Genomic DNA, 11,755 nt, shown 5'->3' with positions numbered 1-11,755 from the left:
AATGACCGACATGCGAGTATTTATCACGAGCACACTGCAAAACGAAACTACAGGGTGGGAATTTAGATAAAATAGGTTATAAGTACTCTGCATTCACACAATTTAATTTTGGCAGATGGTTATCATTGAGTGGAATCTAGAAGCCATTTAGTTTGTCTCTCAGAAGTTGAATGGACTCCATAAGAGTTTTCTCCCTCCACGTGGACCTGAGCACTCTGTTGCCATTACTGATCAACCTCAACGCACTTTAACCTGGGACCCTCTGTACCCCAGCATGCCCCACCCCTTAGAGAGCCGACACAGATACAGGCCCAGTGCTGCAGAAGCACTGTTCTACGCATACAGAAGTGCACTGCTTGAAGAAGTGATCTTTTATTCCTCCTGCTCTCTCCAGTCTGCAGCTGAACTATTTAACGCTCTCAGGAGAAGCTTGTTCGCTCATCTGAAGGTCCAGTTCAGCGTTTTGCTGTTTCTGCAGTTAAGCCAGAGGTTTTCTAAGTTCTCTCCGAGTCTTGTCATTTAATGTGCTTTTAATAAACTTTCACCACATTTTTCTTTTTTGAATTATTCATAAATATATCAAAACAAAAATAAGGTAACTATAAACTAATGAAAACATAGTTATGGATATTATATTCCAGTTCTGCTAATAGATCCCAAAAATCCTACACACTTTATCTTTAAGTTTATTATTCATCTGTAAATCTGTTGACTCACATTCTGGGTGATTGAGAATTAGCTTATATTATCTAACATCGATGTTTTATAAGACATAAACATTAGAAGAAGTATTCAGATGCTTTTATAGTACCTACATTTATAAAAAATTGGGGGTTGAAGGTATGAACATTAGAACAGAGTTATTGTGCTAAGACCTTGAAAAACCACTGGATGAGATCAGGACCTCTAAGCTTTGCTGTAAAGAAAATATTCACGTTCAGTTTTACATCAAAATGACAATTCACATAAAATAAACTCCAGCGATTTACAGCACCAGTACATCTATGAGTGTCCAGGCCGACGGTGTGTGAAAAAATGCCGCCTCCTCATTTATTAGAATCACACTGATGTGTTTGCACATCTGGAGCGCCAATGCAGAGGGCTCAGTCCACAAACATATCCCTTTCCTCCAGCGGGTCCAGCAACACGTCCTGGGTCTCCAGCAGCGTGGTGTCGGTGTTGGCTCCCAGAGAGGAGAAGCTCTGCTCCTGGAGGAGGAGGAGACGCTGCTGCTGCCGGGAGCTGAGCTCTCCTCCTCCCTCCGGAGCTCCGACTGCAGGTCCAAGGCTGCAGGTGAAGCCGGATCTGGGTCTGTGCACGGTGGACCAGTCTCTGCTGGAGGATGTGGGTCTGTCCACGGTGGACCGGTCACTGCTGGAGGATCTGGGTCTGTCCACGGTGGACCGGTCACTGCTGGAGGATCTGGGTCTGTCCACGGTGGACCGGTTTCTGCTGGAGGATCTGGGTCTGTCCACGGTGGACCGGTCTCTGCTGGAGGATCTGGGTCTGTCCACGGTGGACCGGTCTCTGCTGGAGGATCTGGGTCTGTCCACGGTGGACCGGTCTCTGCTGGAGGATCTGGGTCTGTCCACGGTGGACCGGTCTCTGCTGGAGTCTGAGCTGAAGGAGTTTCTGGTGAACCTGCATGATTTCATCTGGTTTCACCAGAATCCGACCCGGTGGCTCCGATGACGAGCATCAAGAATAACTCTATAGAAACAGACCATCTTCTCTCTGATGGTCTCTCTACTGATGGAGGTCACATAGAGGATCAGGACTAAACTGAGACTGGTTCAGGACCAGATAAAAGTTCCTCACAGTGACTTTAAGAAACCATTTACACTGAGGGGACAAAATACATCACATACGGTCTTAATTCACTGCAGTGAACCTGGACTTAACACTACTGATAAACCTTGAGGGCTGGTTCCCCAAACAGAGTGTGTGCATTGTCTTGAACTAAAACAAAAAACTCTATTCAAGTGAATTCACTATTAACTAAAATTGTAATTGTCTAGGACTGGACAGGCAGTCCAGAACGTTTGGTTTTTACTGTGAAAGAGAGGCTGCTAGTGTGCAGTGTGTATTTCGTCTGTGACGACATCCCACCTGGAATTCGGTGCTGGTGTTGCCGATCTGATTGACGTTGGGCAGAGAGCCGTAGTACTGCGCCCGTGATTGAGTCAGACGAAGCTGCTGGACCTTCTGAAACTGCACCTGTCAGTCAAAAGAGGGACAAGAACAACAGTCAGAGGTTATGGATTCTGCACATCTGGAGTCTTCATGTGTAAAGAACATAAAGCTTCAGGATGAAAGTCACAATTGGTGTCGATTAGGGCTTTTCTTTCCCGCCATTGTCATTGCGAATGTAGAGAACGCAAATGTTGTTACGATTACCTCACAGAAAACAGGAGGCTTGTTCTGCCAGGGGACGGTAAACAGAGCCTGTTATCAGGGTAAAGGCAAATCAGAGGGGCATTTCTTCTTTAGACGGCCCAAAGGGCAACATTTGAATCTCAAAGACTGACCTGATTTAATTTTATCAATAGATTTACAGGGAACAGAGAGAGCCCTCTCATGGGGGAGGGGCTTTATCCTTTGGTGCAACATTTGTCCGTTCATACGGTGAAGTGTTAACTATGGACACATTGTGTTCATTTATGCAGCACTAAGTGCATTTTATCTCGTTTTCCAGCAAATAATAATCTTTTAATCAATCCAATGTGTCAGCATTCATGGACAGCTGTGGCTGGTCGACAGTTCAGACAGTTACAACTCAAACAACCACCACTCAAGAGCCACTTGAGACACTCATTAAAAACATCAGAAATGAAAGATAATCACTGAGCTTATTGTTTCGCTGTGAATGTATTTTAAAGATTTTGGAACTTCTTGTATCGATGCTCAATAAAGACTATTTGTTTAAATAGAAGTTAAATGAAGCAATGTTGATTCTTTTCTTTATTAACGGCCTTTTTCCCTCACAAGATGATCAAAAAGAACTGATAAGAGGATCGATTAGGAACCGAACCGATAAGCAGAAAACCTCCTAGATTACTCGACACGCGCTTCGAAGCCTCGGCACTACGGACGGGTATCGTTAGGGTTTCATTATTACTAATACTCTTATCGGTTCTTTTTGATCATCTTGACCGTTAATTCATTTGAGACGAAGAGATCTCACTCCGTAACTGTTTTAAGTACCGATAGCAGAACCGTTAACTCCGGACCTCATCAATACTCTGGGTTTATACGCATTTAGAACCGGTTTGACTGACGACTGACCTTCAAATAAATGATGTATCAGGGACCCAAATTGTTAATCTAATGCTCTGTTAACTGTGGCCAACGAATGTCAGACTACGACTGTCCCTGCCACCTAAAACAGACGGACACCAAGTGCTGAAAACATATTTCCTGCCAGCAACACTCAATTTTTCATCAAAAATGACAATATTTAAAAACAAATCTTCATTTAAACCTCTTACTCAAGTGTTGGAGTTACATAACATGGAACATGCAGACGTTTACACATCGAGGGTTCACGGGGAAGCCGGCTCCCTGCAGCTCAGCAGCTGAGAGTCTGTGCTCTTCAGAGCCCCTCGGGAGACTTTTCTCTTCAGTCTGTTGGTCACTGGAGTAAATGTTGAAGCAGCTACTTCTAACTCCAGCTGTTTGCTGACTGGACGTTTCTGTCTCACTCCGGGTCACTGACAGTTCATACCTTGTGGCAATACTTCATTCAGTGTCGCCTCTGAAACCACATCCTCTTCGACCGGCCATCCGGGCGCTCTCCCTCTCGCAGAAAGAGCACATTGTGACAAACCGACGGTGTGAGGATAATGTGAAAAGGGCCTTTATATCCGCCCAGAGACGACTATTTGTATTACTTGGGATGTGCAGAGTATATGTTTGAGACTACCGTGAAAAGGAGAAATAAAAAATGAATTCAATAACGGCTCCTTTAGGAAAGCATGTTGACTAACTCTGAATGTGAAGTTTGAGGAGCTGCTACAATTGCAGATAAACATTCACATATATTTGCCTGTGAAGCTAATTTATCATCTTTAAGTGTAAATCATAAATTCAGATATTGTGATACACAATTATATCGTCTTAATTAGAAATAATAATATTCACATACCAACTCACATTTCTCCGAAAATCGAATCAAACTCGGTTAAATTAAACTATATCCTTAATGTGATTACTTTGTATTTGTGTGAGTGCATGTTAATAGTGTAAAGCTCAAATATTTATGTATTTTATAATCTCACTTTAAACTGTTGTGTTCATTTTGCAGTTAAATTTAAAAAGAGATAAAATACACTGCTTTACCGTGTGGTTATTTCATAAAATAAAAGCACGCTGTAGCGTTGTGTGTGTGTGTGTATATATATATATATATATATATATCGTTATCGAGATATTAAACGACCTTCGGGTATCTAGAGGCACTCGGTAAAAAAGCAGAGCCGTAAAAAGAGAGTCGCGTCAACGGAAGTTCATAATGATTGATTGTCACGTGATTCTCACAGACTTCAGATCGTTCCAGGAAGTACTTGGCGGGCAGTTTGAATGCATTGAAGTCGGTACAAAGAGAGAATCATCAAACTCAGTTGCTCTCTCAAAGTAATTGCAAGTCTGACCTCGGATCAGTAAAGCTAATAGCAATACTAACTAATAAACTATAACTTAATTAATGTTGATCTATCCCTTAATATTGATCTAACATCTTATCACCATTTTAAAACCATGTTAGTTTTTCTAATAATAAATCAGCTGAACATCAGTCCTTCTGGATTTTGGGGCTTTTTCTTTTAAAGCAATTAATCTGCCAATAAATAATTGTAATAATCCGTGCCCAACCAACGGTCCAAAACCCCAAAATTATATTTTTTATATAAATTATATATGACAAAGAAAGGAAACAATTAATTGATTATTCAAATATATTTTTTTCTGTCAAAAAATGTCCACGCCTGTAATGGTCAGATTCCACTATTTTCTGACATTTTATAGTTAAAATAATTGATTGATTCATAAAATAAAAACATCAGCAGATAAATCAAAACCGACCAAAATCATTAAAAAGATTAAAGTTCTTTTTTACATTATGTGTCGCTGAGAAACAATTCTAAATATGGCACATTCATCTTTTAAAAGATGAATGTCACAATAATATGACACAAAAAATCCTCCGACTGTGACTGTTGTGAGCCGTTATGTCTCAATATTTGAGCACTGGCCATTACAAATATGAGTGAATATGGATGATGTGCCCAAATTATGAGCCGCCCTCTTGAGCTGGTTGGTGTGGAGTCTGTCCACGGGGACCAGGATGCAGGTCTCAAATAACCAGTGGGACTTAATGGAATATAATAGAATAAGAAGGTGCAAACACTGTGCATACTGCATCTGAACTGCTTCCTTTGGATATAAAGGCGGGAGGTGCAGATGTAGAGGAGCTATTTTCCCCATTTCCTGTTTCACTGCTGGTTGCTATTCAAAAAAAAAATACAGGTCTTATACAGTATATTCAAAATTCTGCAAATGGCCAGATTTTACAATATGCTGTTCCAGACTTTGTTTTTGAAAGCTAAAGTTTTGCTTCTTCATTGTTTGTTTCTTTTGTTGTTTTTTTGCAGCCACTGCTGAATGAATGCTGAGAGAAACCAGAAGTACTGGTTGAACACCAGGACTCTCAGTCAGCAACAGGCCGAGGCTGAGAGAGAGAGAATGAGCTTCATACTGTTCAGTTAGTTCATTTAATATTATTCTATTTCATTGTATATATTGTGCATTTTTACATCTAATATTTGTACTCTGTTATTTTATTTACCTGTACCATACTTGCTGCTGTAGTGAAAAAATGTATCCATCCATCCATTATATATATATATATATATATATATATATATATATATATATATATATATATATATATTAATATCTATGAATGCACTAATAATATAATTAATACATATCAATAACACTATTAATATATATATTAATATATATATTTGTGCAAAAAAAAAAATCAACACAAAAAACAACAACAACAAAAGACACTACTAAAAGGACAACTTGTGGATAAAATAAGTGCATATCTCACCCTTGAGACGGTGAGGTCTGTCATCAGCTGGTCAAAGGCCCGCGTCTCCTCCGCTTGCTTCTGGTTGTGCAGCGCGATCTTCTCGCTGAACTTCCTCGGGTTGGAGCCACCTGTGCCCGGGGAGCCGGACATCGTGCCGGGCCTCAAGGGTCACAACTTCAGCTACTACTAACAAAATAATAAGTGGTAGACGGAGGCTGGGAGTCTTATTGTCCAAAGTCTTTGAGTGAGCGTTGAAGTGAATCCATCAGAGCTTTAAAAAAACAAAAAAACACACATTACTGTCTGGAGAAAGTAGTTTTAGGAGACTAAGTATCCTTACTATCTGAAAATAATGACCTAGTATGTCAAATTAATGACTTACTATCTGAAAATAATGACTTACTATCTCAACATAATGACTTACTATCTCAACATAATGACTTAGTATCTCAACATAATGACTTAGTATCTCAACATAATGACTTAGTATCTCAACATAATGACTTAGTATCTCAACATAATGACTTAGTATCTCAACATAATGACTAGTATCTCAACATAATGACTAGTATCTCAACATAATGACTTAGTATCTCAACATAATGACTAGTATCTCAACATGACTAGTATCTCAACATAATGACTAGTATCTCAACATAATGACTAGTATCTCAACATAATGACTAATATCTCAACATGACTAATATCTCAACATGACTAGTATCTCAACATAATGACTTAGTATCTCAACATAATGACTAGTATCTCAACATAATGACTAGTATCTCAACATAATGACTTAGTATCTCAACATGACTAGTATCTCAACATAATGACTAGTATCTCAACATAATGACTTACTATCTCAACATAATGACTAGTATCTCAACATAATGACTTAGTATCTCAACATAATGACTTAGTATCTCAACATAATGACTAGTATCTCAACATAATGACTAGTATCTCAACATAATGACTTAGTATCTCAACATAATGACTAGTATCTCAACATGACTAGTATCTCAACATAATGACTAGTATCTCAACATGACTAGTATCTCAACATGACTAGTATCTCAACATAATGACTAGTATCTCAACATAATGACTAATATCTCAACATGACTAATATCTCAACATGACTAGTATCTCAACATAATGACTTAGTATCTCAACATAATGACTTAGTATCTCAACATAATGACTTACTATCTCAGCATAATGACTAGTATCTCAACATAATGACTTACTATCTCAACATAATGACTAGTATCTCAACATAATGACTTACTATCTCAACATAATGACTAGTATCTCAGCATAATGACTAGTATCTCAACATAATGACTAGTATCTCAACATAATGACTAGTATCTCAACATAATGACTAGTATCTCAACATAATGACTAGTATCTCAACATAATGACTTAGTATCTCAACATAATGACTTACTATCTCAGCATAATGACTAGTATCTCAACATAATGACTTACTATCTCAACATAATGACTTACCATCTCAGCATAATGACTAGTATCTCAACATAATGACTAGTATCTCAACATAATGACTAGTATCTCAACATAATGACTAGTATCTCAACATGACTAGTATCTCAACATAATGACTTAGTATCTCAACATAATGACTAGTATCTCAACATAATGACTTACTATCTCAGCATAATGACTTACTATCTCAACATAATGACTTACTATCTCAACATAATGACTTACTATCTCAGCATAATGACTAGGATCTCAACATAATGACTAGTATCTCAACATAATGACTAGTATCTCAACATAATGACTAGTATCTCAACATAATGACTTAGTATCTCAACATAATGACTAGTATCTCAACATAATGACTAGTATCTCAACATAATGACTTAGTATCTCAACATAATGACTAGTATCTCAACATAATGACTTACTATCTCAGCATAATGACTAGTATCTCAACATAATGACTTACTATCTCAGCATAATGACTAGGATCTCAACATAATGACTTACTATCTCAACATAATGACTTACTATCTCAGCATAATGACTTACTATCTCAGCATAATGACTAGTATCTCAACATAATGACTTAGTATCTCAACATAATGACTAGTATCTCAACATAATGACTTACTATCTCAGCATAATGACTAGTATCTCAACATAATGACTTACTATCTCAACATAATGACTTACCATCTCAGCATAATGACTAGTATCTCAACATAATGACTTACTATCTCAGCATAATGACTAGTATCTCAACATAATGACTAGTATCTCAACATAATGACTTACTATCTCAACATAATGACTTACTATCTCAACATAATGACTTACTATCTCAGCATAATGACTAGTATCTCAACATAATGACTTACTATCTCAACATAATGACTAGTATCTCAACATAATGACTTAGTATCTCAGCATGACTTACTATCTCAACATAATGACTTACTATCTCAACATAATGACTTACTATCTCAGCATAATGACTAGTATCTCAACATAATGACTTAGTATCTCAACATAATGACTTACTATCTCAGCATAATGACTAGTATCTCAACATAATGACTTACTATCTCAACATAATGACTTACCATCTCAACATAATGACTTACTATCTCAACATAATGACTAGTATCTCAACATAATGACTTAGTATCTCAGCATGACTTACTATCTCAACATAATGACTAGTATCTCAACATAATGACTTACTATCTCAGCATAATGACTAGTATCTCAACATAATGACTTACTATCTCAACATAATGACTTACTATCTCAGCATAATGACTAGGATCTCAACATAATGACTAGTATCTCAACATAATGACTAGTATCTCAACATAATGACTAGTATCTCAACATAATGACTTAGTATCTCAACATAATGACTAGTATCTCAACATAATGACTTAGTATCTCAACATAATGACTAGTATCTCAACATAATGACTTACTATCTCAGCATAATGACTAGTATCTCAACATAATGACTTACTATCTCAGCATAATGACTAGGATCTCAACATAATGACTTACTATCTCAACATAATGACTTACTATCTCAGCATAATGACTTACTATCTCAGCATAATGACTAGTATCTCAACATAATGACTTAGTATCTCAACATAATGACTAGTATCTCAACATAATGACTTACTATCTCAGCATAATGACTAGTATCTCAACATAATGACTTACTATCTCAACATAATGACTTACCATCTCAGCATGACTAGTATCTCAACATAATGACTAGTATCTCAACATGACTAGTATCTCAACATAATGACTTACTATCTCAGCATAATGACTAGTATCTCAACATAATGACTTACTATCTCAACATAATGACTTACTATCTCAACATAATGACTTACTATCTCAACATAATGACTTACTATCTCAACATAATGACTTAGTATCTCAACATGACTAGTATCTCAACATAATGACTTACTATCTCAACATAATGACTTACTATCTCAACATAATGACTTACTATCTCAGCATAATGACTTAGTATCTCAACATAATGACTAGTATCTCAACATAATGACTTACTATCTCAACATAATGACTTACTATCTCAACATAATGACTTACTATCTCAACATAATGACTAGTATCTCAACATAATGACTTACTATCTCAGCATAATGACTAGTATCTCAACATAATGACTTACTATCTCAACATAATGACTAGTATCTCAACATAATGACTTAGTATCTCAGCATGACTTACTATCTCAACATAATGACTAGTATCTCAACATAATGACTTACTATCTCAGCATAATGACTAGTATCTCAACATAATGACTTACTATCTCAGCATAATGACTAGTATCTCAACATGACTAGTATCTCAACATGACTAGTATCTCAACATAATGACTAGTATCTCAACATAATGACTTAGTATCTCAACATAATGACTTACTATCTCAACATAATGACTTAGTATCTCAACATGACTTACTATCTCAAAATAATAAGACAGACAGTCTTAATATTTTGACCTACTATTTCATAATAAGACAATTAATCAAAACAATTACTTAGTACCTTCAAAAAGTTATTTATAAGTTATTTATATATATATATATATATATATATATATATATATATATATATATATTCCAAGTCTCTCAAACTGAGTGTATCCTGCCGTTGAACACCACAGAAGAAGAACAGTGTTTATCACTGTAAGCCGAAGCTAGCGCCCGTTAGCTAACGTAGCTAAGCTAACGCTAAATAAAAAGTTGTCTTCTTGTGCCTGGAGAGCGAAGTCAATACAGCCGTTTGCCAATTATGTGTTTTTATTTTACTTTCAAAACTGTTTAAATGAGTTAATGGACACAACACAACTTCATATTGACGTATTATTTACCAGCGAACCACTTGTTTGAATGTAACGTTAGCATAACGTTAGCCGTCATTGCTAACACATAACGCTGGAGGTTAACGGGAGTAACCGCGGCTAGCAGCTAGCCAAGTTAGCTAAGTTAGCTAAGCTGCTGTCAGAGCCATCTCAACGGTTTGTTGTTTGACAAACATGTCGACAACTCAGCGACATCGGTCAACCATTTAACAGACGTGTATTAGAAGCAACTTGTCGCCTGTTTTTAGCTGTTGGCCGTTAGCTAAATCTTTGCTACTAACGTTAGCAAAAGCTCCCGAGCAGCAGCAGTTGGGTAAACAGCTAAATCTGTATTTCAACAAGTGTCCGTTGACTTAAAAAAAAAAAAACACACATAATTTAAATGTTTCTTTTAACCCCTAACCCACACGCTAGGAAACCACCAAAAAAACACAAATATGCACACGTGATCCAGGAAAGTAAATCCACGATTTCACACTTTAAATGTGATCTCGCAGCGTTTCTTTCGGAGTCTTCAGTGTTAATCCACGGAACAGCAGAGAGATTTCAGACTAACTCCGACGAGTCCAGTGAAGATAAACAAAACAAAAACAAACCTATTGTCTCCCTTTCGCCGCTGTGAAAACCAGAAGTATTCTGCTAATGTTTTGCAGTAGTTAGTAGCCGTCGGTTGATAGAGAGACTCAGATATCCGCTGGCTTGTTATCCTCATTCGACTGCGAGAAAAAAACGTTCCCTCGTTAAAACAGGGTCCGTACCTATGGCGTCCACAGGGCGGCGACAAAGTTACACTGTCTCTCTCTATGGGATTACTAATGAGTGGAAGAAATAATAAGGTCTTTTGTTAGGAATCTTCTTTTTCCTTCAATAATAACTATGTTGACAGAGATATACATATATACACACAAACACTCACCGGCCATTTTATTAGGTACACCTTGCTAGTACCACGTTGGATCCCCTTTTACCTTCAGTACTGCCTTAATTCTTCATAGCATAGATTCAACAAGGTGTTGGAAACATTCCTCACAGATTTTGGTCCACATTGACAGGCCATTGGAGTACAGTGAACTCATTGTTCAAGAAACCAGTTTGAGATAATTTGAGCTTTGTGACATGCTGAATTATCCTGCTGGAAGTAGCCATCAGAAGATGGGTCCACTGTGGTCATAAAGGGATGGTCAATACTCAGGTAGGCCGTGGCGTTTAAACCATGCTCAATTGGTACCAAGGGGCCCA

At 37.2% G+C, this 11,755-nt stretch overlaps 1 protein-coding gene across 2 annotated transcripts in view; it reads right to left on the bottom strand.

The window, feature by feature from the left end:
- crtc3 (CREB regulated transcription coactivator 3) overlaps nucleotides 1-11,264 on the bottom strand; it is a 35,412-nt gene extending 24,148 nt beyond the window's left edge. For both annotated transcript variants that reach the window (XM_076078608.1, XM_076078609.1), the window contains exons 1-3: nucleotides 11,113-11,264; nucleotides 6,116-6,368; nucleotides 2,110-2,217 (exon numbers count right to left, since the gene is read on the bottom strand). In XM_076078608.1, coding sequence (XP_075934723.1) covers nucleotides 2,110-2,217; nucleotides 6,116-6,247 — 240 coding nt within the window. In that variant the 5' untranslated portion in view covers nucleotides 6,248-6,368; nucleotides 11,113-11,264. The remainder of the gene's footprint in view (nucleotides 1-2,109; nucleotides 2,218-6,115; nucleotides 6,369-11,112) is intronic.
- Between the last annotated feature and the right edge of the window lie 491 nt (nucleotides 11,265-11,755).

Source organism: Anarhichas minor, unplaced genomic scaffold (assembly GCF_050575085.1).
Source record: "Anarhichas minor isolate MPS153535 unplaced genomic scaffold, ASM5057508v1 ptg000067l, whole genome shotgun sequence".
In the NCBI taxonomy this organism is placed as follows: Eukaryota; Metazoa; Chordata; class Actinopteri; order Perciformes; family Anarhichadidae; genus Anarhichas; species Anarhichas minor.
Note: the sequence above shows the minus strand (reverse complement) of the source record. Positions and strands in the feature narration are given on the sequence as shown.